General features: G+C 44.1%; 2 protein-coding genes across 3 annotated transcripts; one reads left to right on the top strand and one right to left on the bottom strand.

Annotated features, from left to right (window-relative positions):
• Nucleotides 1–156: 156 nt before the first annotated feature.
• neurl2 (neuralized E3 ubiquitin protein ligase 2) lies at nt 157–1,410 on the bottom strand. Its single transcript, XM_076034680.1, has 2 exons — nt 630–1,410; nt 157–297 (listed from the first exon to the last, which is right to left on the bottom strand). The coding sequence occupies exons 1-2, from the start codon at nt 1,408–1,410 to the stop codon at nt 182–184; spliced, it is 897 nt and encodes a 298-aa protein (XP_075890795.1). The 3' UTR covers nt 157–181.
• tex2l (testis expressed 2, like) lies at nt 1,158–17,282 on the top strand. 2 transcript variants are annotated; one of them, XM_076034678.1, is made up of 12 exons: nt 1,158–2,980; nt 6,277–7,696; nt 8,928–9,128; nt 9,950–10,259; nt 11,131–11,378; nt 11,461–11,610; nt 11,730–11,829; nt 13,090–13,222; nt 14,989–15,123; nt 15,446–15,655; nt 16,482–16,602; nt 16,711–17,282. In XM_076034678.1, the coding sequence occupies exons 2-12, from the start codon at nt 6,308–6,310 to the stop codon at nt 16,882–16,884; spliced, it is 3,171 nt and encodes a 1,056-aa protein (XP_075890793.1). In that variant the 5' UTR covers nt 1,158–2,980; nt 6,277–6,307; the 3' UTR covers nt 16,885–17,282. The 2 variants fall into 2 exon arrangements, with proteins under 2 accessions (XP_075890793.1, XP_075890794.1); XM_076034679.1 differs by having other exon boundaries at nt 16,688–17,282.
• The last annotated feature ends 3,158 nt before the right edge of the window (nt 17,283–20,440 follow it).

The raw sequence follows: 20,440 nt of genomic DNA, 5'->3' as shown, positions 1-20,440 counted from the left end.
CTAACCACATATAAAATAGTGTTTACCTGTCTTGCTCCTTCAAGAACATAAATATCCCTTGTATTTGCATCCAGAACTGAAGAAACCTTTTGGATAAAAGGCGAAATGGCTTCAAGATACCAAAAGCAGTCAGTTGCCTTCACTTAATCTTCAAGTATACTATCCAGGGCCAGTTTGTGCTTCATTCATATTTGCAGTAGTGCTTTAGTGCCTCTGGGAGCTCTAACCAGTCGATGGCCATCCTGTGGACAACGTGCTTCTGGATGGCCTTCCTGCACAATGTTTGCAAGGATGAAACTAAAGCAATGAAAAGAAGGACAACAAAGTAGAATATGGGTTAGCTAAATTGGAATTTGGTCCCTGGAAAGTTAAAAACAGACAGTATTTTCATTTTTCTGCAGTAACCAAATGATGAAAAACACAGGCTACTATAAATTTGTGCCAACATCATCTACTCAAAACACAGAAGGTGTGAGTTAGAAAATTTAAGTCAGCACAGGCGGAAATAGCAATAAGTCAACATTAACCATAGATGGACCTCAGCTACATGTGCATGATTATATACAGTATTCTCTTCTAAATGTGTCCAGATTTTCATAATAAACACAAAATAGCTTTGTGACACTCACATCCATATTCCACTTGGACAATTCGGACACACTTGGTGGCAGCGAAGACATCTACCACGGCGTAGAGAGGCTCTGCAGCGGGGATCCCCTTTGCAGACGCTCCCATGTCCTCACCGTTAATGACCATGTGCATGTCCGCCAGGCCCCGCCCTTTCGGCACGTACAAAACACCAATCCTGCTCCGTCTGGCGGTGGGAGGCAGGACGTTCGTTTTATACAAGTCGTCCAAAATGTGACTGAATCGTCCCGGCCTGCTTCTACCGACCAGCTTGTCTCTGGGGATCCGAACGTTTTCAATGTGCAAGTGCGTATCGGTGAAGAAAGTCTTTGGCCTGTTGTTGCGGTCGTTGCCTCTCGCTTCAACTCCAGCGGCATCCTCAGCCTCACCCTGTCCAAGTCTGTGGCCCCCGGCTAGTTCTCCATCTCCAGCCTCCTGACCCACATCTACAGCGTCCTCAATGATCTTGTTGTGGTTGCGGGTGATGGCAAACACCCAGCTGTCCCCTAGATCTGTCAGGTCAGGGATGGAGTACTCGGGTACCTCCTCCAAGGCCTTGGGGTCCCTGGCGGTCAGGCCCATGCGGAGGTGGCCACACCAGCCCAGTTCCTTGTCCTCGATCTCAATTAGGAAGATCTCCCCTGGCTGTAGTGGATACTTGCTAAAACACAGACCATTGGCGAAGCTCTCCACACGGGTGGCCTGGGTTCCTGAGTGGTCTAGTCTGACATTGGTGCCATGGATTGGGTGGAATTCCATGAAATGATCGGAAAAAGGCTCCATTGTTGGTTTCCAGACCCAGATTATAGTGGCGATTTCAGTTCAGGGTCCAGAACTGATAAAACACGAAACTACAGCAACAACAACAAAACAACAATAACAAAAATCTTGTCAGTAGCTCCAGAATATCGTCACTCAGTGTGTGCTCACGTTGGAGCCGCGTGTCCTATCTGCCGGTCGCTCTGGGAAGCCTCTGGTGAGTGGGCTATTTTTGAACAGCTGCATGTGTCAACAGATGGCAAGGTATGTGGGCTCTGCGGGGGGTAGCCAGCACGCTCGTGCTGATACTCACACGCATGCTCAAGACATGGAATAAAACCTGATGAGAGCAACAAAGAGGCCGCCTTAGGTCTCTTGTTGCTCTCACACATCAGGAGTAATGGCTGCGTAATTATAATAATACCATATGCCAGGGAGATATGCTAAACAGCTGGCTTTTCATAGCCGCACTCTAAATATAGTCAGAGAAATACTGAGAGGATTTAATTCTTATGCTAAGCAGCAATCCAAGTCATATTATAATGATAGAGAGATCTGTGGAGATTTGCTATCAAAATGATTTGATAGTTTAAGAATATGAGGGGAAATTAAACTCAAAGGGGGAATTTCTCTGCAGATAGGAGGGAGCCGTATAGAGAACCATGGGGCAAATGCATGAACGCATATGCTGATGATACGTCTACATTTTATAGGGATCTACTAGCATAAGACCGAATAGAAAATACATATTTAGCATTTTATAGTGTCAAGTGTGCTTTTGTTGGCTGGTTTGATCTTTTTAAGCATTAATATTTACACATAGAGCAGGTCACTGGTAGAGGCAGGTCAATGAATTGTGGCGCATGAATCCATTCATTCTGGCGGTTTAGGACCACCCCTTCCAGCCAGTGATGGATGGCGGTCATCATTGGTCCCACCCCCGCTGCAGACTGCATGTTCTTCAAATTGTCATTTCTGGGCCTTCCTCCGTGTTTTATGTAGGCCAAGACATGGGGAGGGAGGCGTGAGCGAGACTTCACCTCACTGCCAGTTGGTGAAAGTACAGGCTGGAGGGAAAAGGCAGAGCCAGGGGGCTGATTTTGCAGAGATGCAGATAGTCCGACTCCAGATTTACATGACGTTTGCCTGGGTGTTGGGGTGCAGTAACAGTAATCAGGGTGTTATGCCACCCCCACGTTTGATGAAATTAGATGTGTTGACAGTCTTTGCATGCAGTCATGTGGGTGAGTGAGTTTGTTGTCGTCTGTTGGGGCTGCTGGACTTTTTTTTTTTTTTCTTAATCTGGATTATCAAGCAGCCATGCTTTTCATAATCAGTTTGCTGAACTGTGATTCTGGGCAACGCATGACACATCTGGATGTGTGTAGAGGGGAGGTGTGTGTGTATGTGTGTGCGTCTGTGTGTGTGTGTGAGTGAGAGAGAGAAAAGGAGGGGGCGAGAGAAGCAGCGTGGCAGAGAGAGATTCCCTCACTCTGTGGTCCTCGCGCACACAAATGAGGAGGACTTCAGCGAGAGGAGGCAACAGCGAGCGGCAGCAGTAGTGCCAGTTTCATGCACAGCATCACTTTTTGGGGTGAGTGTTTTCTCTCCTCTTTTCCAACTCAGGGTTTCTGAATGGCACATGGCTGACGAGCTGGTGTCTATGTGCACGCAAAGTGATCTCCAAGGGTTTGTTTAACTTGCACATGGGTCCATGCAACACACGTTGACTGTTTCACATTGTCTTGGATTGTTGTCATTGTACATATCGTGTCTTTGCTTTCCGTTTGTGCGTGCATTTCACGATTCATTGTTTTGGGATTAGTCACATATTGAACAGCCAGAAATGTGTTTCATTTAAAGCCAAGAAGAAGAATTTACTCTTAAAGATGAGGCAATTTTGCCAATAGAACATCCGGTCTTCATTATTTGTACAATATATGTTTTGTTTTTGTTTGCGCTAACTGTCTGTTGAGATAAGTCAAAGCATTGAAAATACAACATTCAACATGTAACATTTAAAGCGATCTGTTGACATGAAATAGATTTGAAAATACATATTTCAGTGAGATAAAGTGACTAAAAATAAATATCTTTTGTGCTTTATATTTGCTAATAATTAGCGATGTGCAGCCCAGCACATAAATCTGCGCTGGGTCTGGTGATTGTTACCCTGATCTCAACGCCTATAAAAAAAAAAAAGAAAAAAAGATGTGACATCCACTATGACGCCAGAATACAGGGTTTACACATTTCAGACATTAACATTGTTTCATGGACATATGGACAGAGGCTTCCCACATGTATGAGGTCAACAGAGAGGTGCACAGACAACAGTGACAACAAGTTGAGGTGGGGCAAAGACACATGTTGCTTTTTCAGTCAGCAGAGATGATACGGAGTGTAAACTATGGGAAGACAATTTAAGGGAATAGGAAAGAGATTAAAAATCACTCTTAAAAACTCTTTGTACACATTTATTAAACTGCCAAGAATATCAGTGCTCAAGTTTTGTAATAGATGCTTCAGATAGAAAATACAACAACAAAGGGTTAAACATGCGAAAGATGAGTTGATGAGATGAGTTAGAAACAATTTAATAAATTAATATAGCATGATGACTTTTACTTGGAAGTGGAAACGTTTGTATATAGAGTGTTCAGATCAGGCTATGAAATGATGAAATTCTGATAATGTGTTTATTTCTGTTAGAACCAGTGATAATGAAAACATATTGCTTCTTGAAGTTCTTTCCTCATTAGGACCTCAGCAAGGGTAACATGAGGATTCCCAAGGGTCGTGACGTTACTAATAACAGCAATCGAACCCGGGTCACGGTGAAGAGCTCGCTTGGAAAGACCCCACCAAACGTTGGTTTAGCCTGTAATCCCGCCGTGTGATTTGTCAGATTTGAGAGTAAAACCCTGCATTAATGTTAATCTGAGATTGTTACTGTCCGTGTCTGATCAGCGGGTGACACGCAAACCTCGCCCCACACAGCTGTAAACACACACACACACACACACACACACACACACCCTGCCACGCAATGCTGCCTGCTTTATCCGATGGATTGATCGGACACATTCGGGCTCTCAGAGCAGATGTATGTCGTGTTTCGTGTGACAGCACATCACTTGATCAGTCTCCGTGTCGAATTCCACCACATGGAGCCCAGAACAGCCTTATGCCTGTTTCATTGGTGCTTTTCATTTAACATCACATTTTGTTTGTCCCCTCATATTTAAGGCACATTCCTCTGCTTTCTCTGTGGTCTGGTGTTGCAACAGTGGGCCTTCACGATGACAAAAGATGCAAGACGGTTTCAAAGCATATTGTTTTTTTGCTCCTCTTGTTTATATTGAAAAGCTATTTTTAGAGCCAGCCTTTATATGGATGGCTTCATCTGATTTAATAAATTTTTCTCAGCCATCGTCCCCAGTGGAGGCATCCCACTTTGTTGCTGTTTCTTTTTAAGTATGAACATGAGCTCTGTTGCTGTGACTGAAATGTCGGAGCAACTTTCAAATAGATTTTCACTCAGTTTTACATGCATTCCTGGCCACAGTGGGGGAACTGACTTTGCCTTAACCTAAATATACCATTGCTGTTGGTCAGTTTGACTTCCAAACTGACCGACGTCTACAATAAATGAATCATTAAATCTTTGCAGTTTATTACAATAAGAACACTGAATTAGTCTTCAAATAAAGCAGCATATGAAGTATTTCCAACTGTTTCATAAGCAGTGTGTCTACGTGTTAGAACGGGCTCACTTTGACATTAACTTTATAAAAAAATTAGCTTCTCTTGATAAAGAGCAGTTTAGCACACATGTTTACGTGCCAAGTTTATTTTGGCCCCTAACGGGTTTTAATTCCTCCTCCGCTGTCCCTTGACGACTGAAAGCATCCAGAGGTTTTAACGCGGCCTGGCGGCGTGTGAGTCTGCGAGGTTTATCGCCCCTCTGTCCATTTTGGGTGAGAGCAGATTAGTCAGAATCCACCAGCTGCTGCAGAATTGGTTGAAATTGTGCCACGCAGCGCGGTGAATGCGGTTATGTAAATCTGACGAGTCGGAGGTAGAGTTCAGCTTGCATAAAGAGCAGGGGACTTGACCCCGAGAGGCTCTCTGCAGGATCTTTGTTCTGTTTCCCAGCTTGGGGTGAGAGGTGTAGCGCTGCTCTGTTGCCGAGTCAGCGACAAGTGAGTAGGTGCTGCGTTTTGCAGAGCCAGCCAACTGTGTGTCACAAAAACCTCTTGGAGGTAAGAGTCAAGAGGAGCAACGTCTGCAGGACACATCTGAGACAGAGTTGCAGCTCAGGGGAGAGTTCATAGTGCACAGTTAGCTTTTAAGAGCAGCAGAGTGCACGCTGGCTGCTTCCTTGAGGAGATTTGTCTTTAATGTGTGTGTGTGTGTTTTTTTCTTTCAGGAGAGCAGTAATACTAAAAACTAGCCCATTTGTTTTGCCTTGAAAGGCTGCATCGCCTCTCACATTACATTATTTATTTTTTTCTCATTCTCTGCACGTAAATGGAATGGATTTTGCATAAACATCCAATCAGTCCCCAAAAGACATTAGATCCAAGCCTGAACTGTCCTAGTTTGTGCATCATTTGGCAGTCGGGGGAACAGACTGTCCTGTCTATTTTTGCGTGCGTCTGAAACCCATCCAGTATGTCGGATGACAGCAGCAGCGTCTTGCATCAGACGGAGGCTTACATGCATTCCATGTAATGTAGATTAAGCAAACTCTTAAGAGCTAAACTGCGTGACATTTTACTGAATGTGTCGCTCTTGCTCTCAAGCGCAGATAAGATTCCCCTTCTCCTCCCTATCTGGCTCATTCCTGCACTGCTGAGCGCCTTTCTTTCTCTCTGTTTCTCGAAGGTGCCTTCTCTGCGCAGTGTAATGTCAAGAAATGGCAGAGCGCGGAGATAACGGGGACAGGAGAGGCAGGGATGAAGGGGGTGGAGTCGGCAGACCCCTTCAGGAACGTCACAGCCCGGCTCGAGGCCTGTCCCCGAGTAGCGCCCAGCCCACTGGCTCCAAGAGGCATCTTCCAAGAGGGATCGTGATCCAGTTGACCGGCACGGAAGGAGAATGGGACAGTCTCGATGACAGTGAGCTCATCTTCTCCCTGGACCACGATGAGGACTACCCCTCCATATCCCTCTCCAAAGAGAGGCAGCTATCTGTGGAGGATGACAGAGGGCTGCAGTCCCAAAACTTCCACGTCCCCCTTTCGCCGTCGTCTCCCAGCTCTTTGGACAACTGCTCCACCGTTGGCCCCAGCAGCTTCCTCTTGCCGAGTTCCTCTTCCCCAACGCACAGGCCCCTCGCAAGCCTGGTCAAGTCCCTCTCCACAGAGCTGGAGCTCAAAGAGGGCTCCACCCTCAGACCCAAACCCTTCCTCAGCCTGGTCAAGTCCATCTCCACGGAGATCTCCCGCTCAGAACCCGAGGTGTCGCAGTCCAAGTCGGACTCCCGCCTCAACCTGCACCTGTGGAAGCAGCTCACACAATCCAAAGGCCGCGGCAACGGGGACTCCCGCACCGCGCCCCCTTCCCCCAGTGCGCTCTCGCCCAACGCGGAGGGCCTGAAGGGGGGCTTCTTCAAAATGGAGCTGGAGGACACCAAGAGGAAGTTCTCCGAGGCCGTTCACGAACCTCTCAGCAGCATGTTCAGTAAGATCATGAGAGAGGAGAGTACCGGCAGTCCCAAGTCCCATGGTAGGAGCCACGCGGGTAGTCCCAGAGGTCTGGGACGGGAGAGCAGCACCGACACGGTTCTTTCAGAGTCTCCTGTCAGAAGAGCGGAGAGCGACGCTCTGCCTGTGTTTGAGTGGCCCTCCGTCAGACTTCCAGGGAGGAGCCGCCACAGACGCTGTCCTGTGCACCACGGCAGGGAGCGTGGCCGGGAACAGGAGCTGGAGATATGTCCGGACGCTGACATGATGCAGGCATTAAGCACAGAGTCTCGTGGACCACAGAGAAGGTCGCCACAGATCCATGCACCAAGTCCACCAGGCAGGACGTTCCCTCTCTCTCAGTCCCCTCCTCCTCTGCCGCGCACAGGCCTGTTCTGCGTGGCCGTCCTGTCCTACGGCTACTTCATCCTGCCGCTCAGTCCCTACTTCTCCGGCCTGGCCCTGGGGCTGGCGCTGGGGTTCCTGCTAGGATTGTTGCTCATCAGGATGGGCACCTCCAGGCCTCGGTGTACAGACACTCTATACAGACACCAGCAGAATCTGCTGGGAGAGGGGATTTTGACAGGTGGGCCTGTATGCACCGAGTCGGACACCCTCAAGGTAAGGTGGCCATGAATTAAAAAATAATAATAACAATCATGATTTCTCTCATTGTCACCACTTTTGTCTTACTGTAATATCAAAAAGTTTTTCAACTCTTCTTTCAATAGTTAAAGAATTTTGAGGAAATATTCTTTATTTTCCATTAGGGACATACATGGAGGGTTATTATTGTAAAATTGTGCTGAATATGCAAGTTCATTCTGCACTAAGGAGACACTCAGCACACACTTTTTTTCCACCTGAACCAAGCAAAAAAAGTGCCAAATAAAATCTTTTTTATTCGTAGAGCACATTGTTAGGAAATTTAAAGTGGCTCCAAAGTAAAACTCTCTTGGCAGCCAGCTTTTCCTTATTATGTTAATGCTTTACGCTTCACAATCACACAACTGCATACAAGCTCAAAAAACCCATACAATAGCATATTTGTGAACCTCAAAAATAATATTAATAGGTTGTACATTAAATACAATAACCCAAATGAAATTTAATTCGTTTTTAATCATGCTAATACAGTAATTAAGACAGGAGAGTCAGCAACCACTTACGCCTCTCTGTTCTCTTTCATGAATTTAAGCCTCTGAAAATGACAGGCAACTAACTACAAAGGTGCCCTGGGTGCCTCGACTGTCAAATCTTCAATAGTTTGAGACAAAAAAGCAGAAGAAAAACAGCTTCAGTTGAGCTGGTAATTAAAGCAGCGCTCCTGGAGAAGCTTAACTCAGGGTTAGGGGGGCAAAGACAGCTACTGCACAGAAACTGTCACTTCTAAAGGCAATTAGTGGTGGATACCAGCAGGAAGAAGCTGTAATTTGTCAGCACACATGGCTGGATAACGCTGCTGCTGCTGCCACCGCCGCTGCCGCTGCTGCCACCGCCGCTGCCGCTGCTGCCGGTGCCTTCTCAGTGCTGAGTTAATTCCCCTGTTAAATCATTAGAAGTTTGAGGAAGTTTGCTTGAGTGTCTTTGGGGCACATCGTGATCACAGCACTCAGTCAGAATCAGAATCATTAATGTCAATTATAATACAAACAACTCTCCCATATTTGTGTCATTCTACTTAAAAAAAAAAAAAAAAAGATACTCTCACAGTCTCACTTTCCAAATCAAAAGTCCAACATTTTTTTCTTAGTGCATCCGTGACCCAGAGCACTGCAAGAAATCAGCCCCCAACTTTGAATGTTGGCCCGAAATGACAAACTCAAATTGAACATTTTGCTTGTTTTTGCAGGGCTGGATGAATGAGATACAGGATTACGACCCAGAAACATACCATCCGGCCCTGACTCACTCCGCGTTCGCTACCCTGGAGGGATCTTGTCTCCGACTGGACTACCCACGCACCAACATCGGCCGCAGGGCCACGTACGATGAAAAAGTCCTCGATGCCTGTTTTGTCAAGTCACACTGCTTTCAGCTCGCAAAGAGCAAAGTAAGACGAGAGTGAGGCCTGAGTAACTGCTTTAAGTGGATTTATGCTCTACATGAAACTCTGTGCCTTAAATTCAGACAAACGGAAACTGAGGACTTCATATAAATAATTTAAAAAAGAAAAGAAAAACAAAGCAAAAAAATGATAACAATAATAATAATTCTAATACAGATATATATTGTGTATTGTGTTTTTTGTTTTTAAACCAGTAATTTCCAAGGTGATTCCATTAGGATCAATACGTTTTGTAGATGTATTTTGCACAGTTGCCTCATGCATCATCATTTAACTTTGACCACTTAAAGCCAGTTATGTAGTGAAACTGTCATCCAGGAAATGGTGTCTTTTGGCAATCATTTTAGTCATAGTTTAGCCTCCAATATGGAATAAAGAGCACGGTGCAAGTCCGTCACTGTGTAGTAAAATACTGTGATGACCAGGCTTTTGTATACACACAGTTACATCAGTGAATTCTTGGATTTTCTTTTCTGTCCTCGTGCTTTTATTTGAAGCCAGAGCTGCAGAGAGTGGTAGTCTCTTTAGTGGAGCTTTGACAACTTGCCGTCTTTGTTGCTACCTCTGATTGCTTTCCAGGTTGCCCTAACCCTGAATTATCCCAGCGTCCATGCTCATTCTGAAATCAAAATCAAAAAATGCTCCTCTAACTTTTAAAATTGTCAGTTGAGCAGGATTAAAAGTAAATGTAAAACAGAAAAACAATCAAAAATTGTCCTGCCCCATTCCCTTCAAATCCTGATGCATTATTTAATGCAAAATCTGATGCTCGGCTGCATCCTAATCCTTGCCTCTGCTTACTGAAGGTCTTCCTGCTACCCTCTGTGTTGGCTCGGAAGAGGACATGGAACCCAAAGTATCCCATCTGCATCCAGCTGGCACACGAGCCGAACTGCCAGACGGGGATACCGGAGGGTAGCTGGTCAAAGGAACCAGGAAGTGAACCAGCAAGTCCCCAGAAAGGTTCCTACCAACAGACCCACCAGGCTCCCACCACGCTCTACCTCTTTGGCCGCACGGGCCGGGAGAAAGAAGAGTGGTTCCGTCACTTCCTGTTTGCGTCCATGGATGCGGAGAGAGACAGACAGAGGCCTGGCAGATGTGTGTCTAGATCAGGTATGTAACGCATTGCCAAAAGCATCCAGATCAAGCATCCATACAAAATGTGATATGTGTGTGGATTATGGATTATGTGCTCCAGTTCTATGCCTGTTAAAGCCGAACCCTTGGGAGGTTGCAGACAGGTCATATATTAAACGTCAAAAAGAAAGGTAGTTGTTTTATTTTGTACTGATCTACCTTCTAAGTGGAAGTAAAAGAGCAAACACACAAAGAGTCACATTTCCTCTTACCCAACACTTTCTTTCTGTTCAGTTTCACGGTCCGAAGTGGTGATTCTTTATACAGCTTATGAAACAGCTGTTCTGTTTAATTCCAAATTTAGAGAGGAACAACTTTGCAACATGGATGTCACTTTTTATCATCCAAAGACGTGGATTAACATGGAGACAGAAGTGAGAACGTTAGACAGAGAGAGGCCGAATCTCCAGTGCGTGAGCAGTGATTCCCAAAGTTTTGTCTTCGACAGGTCTGGAACGAATCATTGTTGCTCTACAAGCCTCAATGTTAGTTTAAGACTGTGTTTGACTGGCAATGCAGCCTAGCAGATAGATAACCCTCAAACGATGAAAAGTTGTGCTTAATAAAAGTGAATGTGTCACACTTCAGTACTCAACTCACTGTCTCCAAAGCCTTTAAGAAGCCATATTAGTACCAATTTCTTCTCGTTCTTTTTGCTATCCTGGACTCCTGTGAAGCAGCTTCTCAAAACACCCTGTCTGCTGCTCTTCAAAAAAAATGTCCACCTTTTTCCTTCTGCTGAACCTGACGCCTAGTTGTACCTGCTGCATATCTGGACATGACAATTATCACCCCTGAATGATAATTATTGCTGATGGTTTAATAACATCCAATGTTCACTCAACAGAGCTCACACTGGCACACAGTGTGAGCCCTACAGCTGCTGCTCCTGGCAGCGCAGTGATCAGCAGCGACAGTGAAGCCAACAACCTCGCCGCCACCTGCACCGCTGACACCAACCTCGGCAACGCACGGAGCCCGTCCCTGTTGGAGTACACCCACTACATGTCCCGCCTGCTGGCCTCGGAAGAGTGGACGCCCGTCTCCAGTCCCGCGGGCAGCAGCACCGAGACGAGTCCCACCTTCAAAGGAAAAGTGAGTCTCTCTTTAAAGCTAAGACTTAAACTGCAACTAAACAGAATTTATTCCACCTGCTGTCTTTCACACGCGCATGCAGTGCACCTGTGAGCCTGCGGAGCCGCCGAGGATGAGCCACACCGCCTGGGCCAACGCTCTCATTGGTCGGATCTTCTGGGACTTCCTGCGGGAGAAGCACTGGTCGGACGTGGTGTCCCACAAGATTCAGAAGAAGCTGAGCAGAATCAGAGTGCGGAGAACAGTAGTCTAATTCAAACAAAAGAATGAGTGTATAAAAAAAAATTCTACCTCACCATAACGACAGCAACGGTGGCAATGATGATGGTGATGATTATGTCATCCTTGCAGCTGCCTTACTTTATGAATGAGCTGACTCTGACTGAGCTGGATATGGGCTCCGCCATGCCACAGATCACCGCTGCCTCCAGACCAGAGGTCAACCGCAGAGGTTGGAGCTCTCACTCTCTCCCTCTCCTTCTCTCTTTCTCTCGCTGTTTTTCCCAAACAGAGACACACACAATCACACACACATTTGTACCAGGTTCCGTTCTTTTGCACAGCCTAACCAAGTCCTTATTACTACTAACAGGAGCCTTCAGTCGTATGTCCAGTCAATAGAACAGAATTGTGCCACAACCAATTGCAAGTTGGTTTTAAATGGAAACAATGTCAAACTCATTCAACAAGGTTAATAATAACAACGTCAGTACTAGACTCACTCAGTTTCAGACAATATACAGATGTGAGTGCTGGGCTACGTGGGGTAATAATGAGGTACTTTGTAAGTTACTGCATAATAAAATCAACAGAGCATCCATGAAGCCCATGGCTTACAGGGGCAGGCCTACTTTGACTGACCAGGCAGCTGTGATTAAAACTGAATGACAACATTGGGGGCTAGTGGAAGGAACGTCCCTGATACTGTTGGAATGTCCTCACTTCTCTGTTGTATGGAATTGTGCTCTGGTCACACACGGCCACATGTACAAAAACCCGCACACACAATAATAAGAACATGGCACTTTGCTCTGTTTGATGCATTTACATTGTACATATATATATATATATACATATATATATATGTATATATATATATATATATATGTATATATATATATATAAGTCATATATAAATCAGACCAGAGGTTGAGCGCCTGTTGTAATCCCACAGAGCAGCAGAGCCATTATACTATAACCTTTAACAATTAGAGCATATTGACCTTCTGTTTGTGTGTGTGTGTGTGTGTGTGTGTGTGTGTGTGTGTGTGTGTGTGTGTGTGTGTGTGCGTGCGTGTGTGTGTGTGTGTGTGTACACGCACGCTTACTCTCATGTACAGACAGTTTAAAACCAGGCAATCTGGCAGATGATATATGGAATATAAATGTGAATCCATGTGTGTGACATCATAACCCTCCACCCCCTTGCCCCCACCTCTTTCTCTTTGTTACGCAACCTCTCTGCTCCCCTTGGCTCTCGGCCTCATCGCTGTTTCACTTGGTCTGCGCTACGTCTGCTCCCGAAAGAGATTTACAGTCCCCCCGTAATTTGCTACAAATTTAATTTCAAGGCTCGATAATCACGGCGAAAAGCTCTTTAATCCGCCTACTAAGCGCCGCGTGTCCAGATTAGGCTGCGTGTCCGCTTAAGCTCTGCCTTAATTTTTTGACGTGCCAAAATTGACCCCATGTCTGTGCTGCCCCTCGCCAGGCCTGTGGGTGGAGCTGCAGCTTGTCTACACTGGCGCCCTGCAGATGACCCTGCAGACTAAGTTCAACCTGTCCAAGCTGGGTAAGGAGGGCGGGCAGGACGCAGACTGTGCGGCTGAAACCAGGAGCTCACGGTCAGTAACAAACAGTGAACATTTACTTCGCTCTTGTTTATAAAGAGATAACGAGGATACAGTATGTTAAAACAATTTTAAAATATTGTTACATCCACATACAAGTAAGGTGCTGCCATTGCTGCGTTATCAAATTCTGACCAGACATAATAGGCAGTTAATCTATTCAGAATGTGAATATCTAGTTTAAGAGTCTGTTTGGGAATTTGCCTCACTGGCACTTCTGTATTTCTTTGATGTGCAAGAAAAATAGATAGGCCATTTGAAAACTATGGCAAAGAGTCAAAAACCCACCCACCACTAAACGTTAGCATCTCATTTTATATTATAATTTAGATTAACATGAACAGCTGTTCACTTCCCTTGACAAGACAATGCTTATAAAACCGACTCAGATCCCCGGTCCAACACTGTCAGTACACTTTTACTTGCCGGTTGCAGTTTTATCACCACTGGTTTGTATTTCCATCCTATAACACTGTAGGAGGTTACATTGTACATAAATGTCCAAGATTATTGCTGATTTAAAGCCTTTTCTACTCAAAAATAACAAATGTGCAGCTGCTTTTTCCAGCTGTTTTTTTTTTCTTTCCCGATTGGGCAGTAATCCTTGTGCTGACTGAGCTGCTCTTTATCTGTCACCGCTAAGTAGCTTTCAGCCAATACCCCAACATTACTGTCAGTCTGAAATAATATTGCACGATGCTGCCCAGAGCGATGGCCCCTGAGCATTAAACCCTCTATTGTTGTCGTCGTCTTATTGCGCACACAGACCTGCGCGTCTCTCTGTCTCCCCCCTGATCCCTGCCGTCTCTGATCCTCACAGCACAGCTTTACGTTGCATTTGTGAAACATGGACCTGCCCGTCGTTGGCCCACAGTAGCAAGGATTAGGATCGCCGGCGCAGCTTTACATCTGCTGCCTGCGGTGCATCTGAAGCTTTGCCGGGAAATACCAAACGTGTACAAGTGTTTTGAGAATCATTTCCAGTCATCGTCACTGATACAAGGGTCGTAAAATGTCAGTGTTCTATCAAGGAAAAAAACAAAATACAGTTTGTTTTTTTTTTGGTTTTTTTTATTAGTTGGGTGATTGCACGACTAAAATCGTTCCAGTTAACATTGTGCTGAATCCCAGGGTATGTCTATTATCTCTTCAATAAACACAGTAGACAACCCATTTTTCATGATATTCCACACATACACAATAAAATAACCTGTCATTTTTTTTTTTAAATGGCACTCATTAAAGAATTATGTGAGCATTTCCATCAGCAAATTGAAATGAACAAAAAAATCAAGTACTGATTTTTTTTCAACATAACTACAGTGGAAATACTTTTTATGCATTTGCAGACAACATGATATACATAAGGTCACATGCCACATCTACAGTATGAGTGGATGGAAGAGGAGGCTGTGATATTTGAAGCATGATAAGTGAGAGTGAAATAAAGGGATCAAAACGGCAGCTAAATCAGACGCCCTGCTGAAAACATGGAAAACTCCTAAACAGGCTTGTCGAACGGAAACAAAACCATGCAGTAACATTAGAGCAGTGAAGTTGGAACATCCCCCACCCGCAACAGCCCTCAATCACGCGGGCATTTGTGCAAATACGTGGTGGACAAACACACCTTGCGACTCTCAATCTGCACCAAGTGACTGGGGCTGGATGTACAGACTAAGAATAAAACCTCACGACACTATAATGAGCGTTTGGTTTTGTTTGAGAGCGGCCTCCTCTCCCTCTCTTCGTCCCTCCAGACCTGTTTTAAACGTGTTGGCTGACAGTGATGAAGAGTCCTCCAGCGCCGCTTCGTCGGATGAGGACGAGCCGCCGGGCCTGGCTGAGCCTCAGGGTCCGGTAGGGGAGAAGGGAACCACGCCACCTGCTGACGGGTAAAACTTTTGTTTTCTTGTCTCCTGCTGTCGAATTGTTGGCAATATTTCCCAAAGGAAAGCAATAGGAAGGAAGAGTAAGATGAGGGACTCATCTTAGTAACGCTGTGTCACTTTGACCCATCTGTGCTGCGAAGGTTCATTCCCTCCACTGCAGGAAATAGACGGAGCCGACATCGCGCTCCAGATGGCCCAACGCTCGCTTTTTGCATTTACGTTTCAGGCTCTTCGTCTCCGGGCAGATTTTTGACTTTCATCATCAACGTATTTGCATCGTACAGACGCATCTCGCCCTCCCGCTCTAATCCTCTTCTCTTTGCAGGGCCGGGGGAGGAAAGACTGGAAAGAAGATTTTGAGATTTGTGGACAAAATAGCTAAATCCAAGTATTTCCAGAGGGCGACGGAGAACGAGTTCATTAGGAAGAAGTTTGAGGAGATGTCCAACACGCCCCTGCTGCTCACTGTGGAGGTGCGGGAGCTGTCAGGGACTCTGGTCGTCAACGTCCCGCCTCCACCCACTGACAGGATATGGTAAGAAAGCAAATATAGTTCTCATCTGTGGCAGCATGAGCTCACTCTGCCTTTCCCAAAGTCAAAGACCGTGACTCAGAAACCATGTGGAAATCAGAAAATCCTCTGGAGCCTGCCAAGGAATTCTAACAGCAGCTTCGTGACAAAACCTTATAAATAAAGGCTTCAGTTTACATATCTCAGAATTTATAAGTGAAGCACAAGAACAAACACTGAAAAATGATCCATGTTTTATTCAGATAGAGCTCCCACTGCCATTGACAGGCCACCAGGAGACTGATATCCATTTTGAGCAAGCGCAAAGAAACTCTTTTTCTAACACTTTTACAAATTGCTTTCCATCCTTCCCTGCATGGGATATCAGTGTGTTCTGTATTAGTGAAATAATAAATGACGATATAATGTGTGTATTTCATTACCTCGCCCAACTTCATCCAACATTCTTAACATACCGGATACTCCAGATTGCATGTTAGACATTTAACCTGGTGGATTCCTAAATGAGCTATTTGCCTTTAAATGCCAAATCCATGTAAAAATGTCAGGTTTGTCACCACGGAAGAACCAGAGAATTTGAAAATGACATTTTGTTTGACAACAATTATGAAAGATCAGAAAATACCTTGACATGATTCTTTGGTTTCTTAAATAGCCTGCCATGTTCGTTACGTTGTGTGTTTTTTCCTTCTGATTACACCCCCCCCCACCCCCCAACTATATTAAAATATTGATTTGTCTATTAAGATTGAAATGTGACTGCACACTAACACCTTTAACGCCATTAGTTAAAAATCACCAAAGTATTCCTGGTGATTCCGCCCTGCAGGTACAGCTTCTCGGTGCCTCCCAAGTTGGACCTGCATGTGCGTCCCAAACTGGGGGAGAGAGAGGTGACTTCCTGTCACGTGACTGAGTGGATTGAAAAGAAGCTCCAGGATGAGTTCCAGGTGAAAATGCAAATATTACTGTACAAAACAGAACCAAAAAAAACCACACAAAACATTCTTTTTTTGATCGTCTTCCAGCCCACAGTTTTTGTTTTGGTTGTCCTCCAGAAAGTATTTGTGCTGCCAAACATGGACGACATCCACTTTCCCCTGATGCACTGCGAGGTGGACAGTCCTCACGCGTCGCAGCGTCTGTCCTCTCAGTCCCAACGCTCCCAGAGTTCCTCCACCGAGTCCATCGAGAGGATCCCACCAGAGGTCTCTGGCCCAGACTCTGACTAGTGCCTCGCCGCTGATCACTGCAAAACCCACTGAGGAGGAGTTGGCCTGTGGAAAGGGAAGGAGGAGAACATCACGTGACTTTGTGCCTCTGAACGGAGCTCTTGAGCACGACCTGGAGCTTGGATCTGAAGGCTGGATGTGTGTATAGGTGTGATACACTTGTACCGTCTATTTTTTAAAATATTTGTGCATTTACTACGAATTGTAATGCAGACGAATGATACCTTTGCAAATGTTTACATGCAAATCATCCCAGAGAGATTACACAGGAATTGTTTTTCAATGTAGCGATTATGTTTACAGATCAATGTTCCTTTTGCGTAAAGATGATGTGATATCATGAAAGCACAAAAAAAAAAAAAAAAAAAAAAACAACCACGTCATATTGTGATTTTGCAAAGCAAGGAAGTAATTGTGTTACACAGGACGCAGACGAAAATAAAATTCCGAAGAGATTTCACATTTTCATTTTACATGAATTATCAACGTGAAATGTCCATTAAATGTTACATTTGGAATACTTTATATTACTTTATCAGTATATTACTTTGGTCTGTCACTATCACTAAGAACAAGTTAGCCTTAAACATTAGATATTAAAACCACGTGTTAAAAAGGTACGAATTGTTGACCAGTTTCATCAACATAAACATGAAAAAAAGAATATCAGGATAAAATTGAAGCTAAATGGAATAGCTCCAACAGTCTGCCCCTATAGGTTTGATTTAGCACGTGCACTTCTATCACTACATTTAAAAAGAAGAAGATTTTTCTGCTTGTTTTTTGTTTTTGTTTTTGTTTTTTTAATAAACAGAGGAAGAAAAATGTATTTGCACACCGTGGCCTTCATATTGGGAATTTTATTTCCTGTTCTAAAGATGTCATCGGAGGGTAGAGACATAATTACCATCATCCATCATCTCCAGGTGTCACTGGGTGCCAGGGAAATATGCCCGCCTCAAAGGCACCGCACCTCGGGACCAGGTGTTCTGTGTACATTTAGCGAATTGCGTGACTTTCATTGAAGATGACATGACGCACGAATGATCTCCGCTGAAGAACAGATATAGTCACTGACGAGGATATATAGAAAGACGAGGAGAGGAACACCCTGCTGTAGTGAAATCACACGGGAGAGAAGTGTGACAGCGCGTGGGAGGTTGTTCGCTCGCGCGTGTTCGACTGCTGCGGGATTCTGTCGAGTTATTTGCGGTGGCCTGCGGTTCATTAGTCAGGCAAAGAAGGCCCAGACCGTGTTTGTCTGCGTCAAGCCACGCACGTCATTCTACCGCTGCCGTGGAGAAACATTCATGGGGGGGGGGGTTCTTATTTAAACCGTGCTTACAGTTTCTGTAAATGAAAAACGTCTTGAGACGCAAACAGTTGTTTTGATTCTCCATCTTTCCCCCTCCTCTTCCTCATGCAGGTAATTAGTTGCGAATCCTGCACCGAATAATTCCATCAGGCACGTGTTTCCGGCAGTCGGAGAGAAAAGCAGGATGTGTCCGATGCCTCCTTAAAGTCACGTTTCACCCGTAAAGGCGTTCACGCCCACTACAACTAGCTGTTGAAAGTACCTCGCCCTGATGATGCATCACTCTACACAGGCACCAGGGGGCAGCACACGCTCGTCAAACAGCGTTACGTCTCTGGTTGGATAGTTCCTCACGTCCCATCCGCACGGGACTGGCCTTGGTACTTGATTTACAGTACAATTACGTAGAAATGAAGTCAAAGTGGTGTTTTTTCTCTATTATTACTTATTTCATTCTCTGTGTTTACTGTTACAAACAGACCAGTGAGCTCGATATTTATAGGTCAGTGGTGTTGATGCTGGTGTTGTGGTAAAACATGGTAACGTAGTGAGAGGGTCTGTCGATGAAATGGTTCCTATTCTGTGGTTCATATATATATATATATATATATATATATATATATATATATATATATATATATATATATATATATATATATGTATATATATATATATATGTATATATATATATATATATATATTTATATATATATATATATATATATATATATATATATATATATATATATATATATATACATATATATATATATATATATATATATATATATATATATACATATATATATATATATATATATACATATATATACATATATATATATATATATACATATATATATATATAAATATACATATATATATATATATATATATATATATATATATATATATATATATATATATATATATATATATATATATATATATATATATATATGTATATATATATCTTCTATACCCGCTAATTCCTATTCAGGGTCACGGGGGTGTGCTGGAGCCTATCCCAGCTGTCTTAGGGCGAAGGCAGGGTGACATCCTGGACAAGTCGCCAGTTCATCACAGGACCACATAGAAACAAACAACCATTCACACTCACATGCACACCTACGGACAATTTAGAATGTTCAATTGACCTCACATGCATGTTTTTGGACTGTGTGAGGAAGCCGGAGAACCGGGAGAGAACCCACACAGACACAGGGAGAACATGCAAACTCCACACAGAACGGTCCCAGGCCCAGGCGCTATATATATACACACACATTAATACATTAATAAATTGTTTGTTGAGGTCAAATACAGTGTATTAAAGTTCCAAAGTGTGACATTTCGTTGTGACATCAAGTCGTCAAGACATCAAAACTAACATGAGAGTGGGTTTCCCCCACGTGGAATTTGCTGATGATAGGAACTTATTTGCTCAAGTGACACTAAACCCAACACTTCCTCGTTTCGTTGCTAACGCGCGACGTGCGATGCCGAGATCATCCGGTTTGAGGAGGGGCATCTCGTAGATCAGTTCATGTCATTTGTTCATACTCAAAGGCATCTCGACACGGCACGCGCCAAAAAATAAAAATAAAGCGGTAATCTCTTTTGCAGTGACATTTCTTACCACTAGATGGTAGGATCACCACAGGAACACGGTGCCCTTGGGCACCAGGTTGCCCCCCCCCCCCCCCCAAAAAAAAAGACCACATCGGTGGCCTGCAGGCCTGTTCTAAAAAAAATAGCACAACTCAGTGGGCTGCATCTATAATGTAATTTTATTCTGTTGCTATTCTTTTGTAATCACACTTGTATTTATATAGATTGAAAAATGATGTAATCTTAAAAATAAAATGATTAAAAATATTAGTCAGAAGAAGTTCAGGGGAACTCTGATTATTAGAGATAAAGTGTTGAGTCTCGTTAGAATCTGTATCCAGCCTTGTTAAGTCATTGTCGATCATTATTGTGAGAAATTAACATGATCAGTGTCTTCACATACATGAGTAACACTAATAATATATCAGTAAAGGAAAACTGAGACAATTTGCTATTCCAAGAGAGTTTGGAGAACTGGTTGCTAATTCAGTAGCTATGAAGTAGCTCTCAGGTTCAAAGAAGTTGGTGACCTCTGGTCAGGATGACTTTTATGAGTGCTCCTCTCGGTTGATATCGCATTGGTTACAAGGAAATCTTGTGCACACTCACACACACACCATGGGTTGCAGG

Source organism: Nelusetta ayraudi, unplaced genomic scaffold, assembly GCF_046127955.1.
Source record: "Nelusetta ayraudi isolate G7.1 ecotype Tasmania unplaced genomic scaffold, CSIRO-AGI_Nayr_v1 ptg000042l, whole genome shotgun sequence".
NCBI lineage: Eukaryota > Metazoa > Chordata > Actinopteri > Tetraodontiformes > Monacanthidae > Nelusetta > Nelusetta ayraudi.
This window is presented reverse-complemented; position numbering and strand designations above follow the sequence as displayed.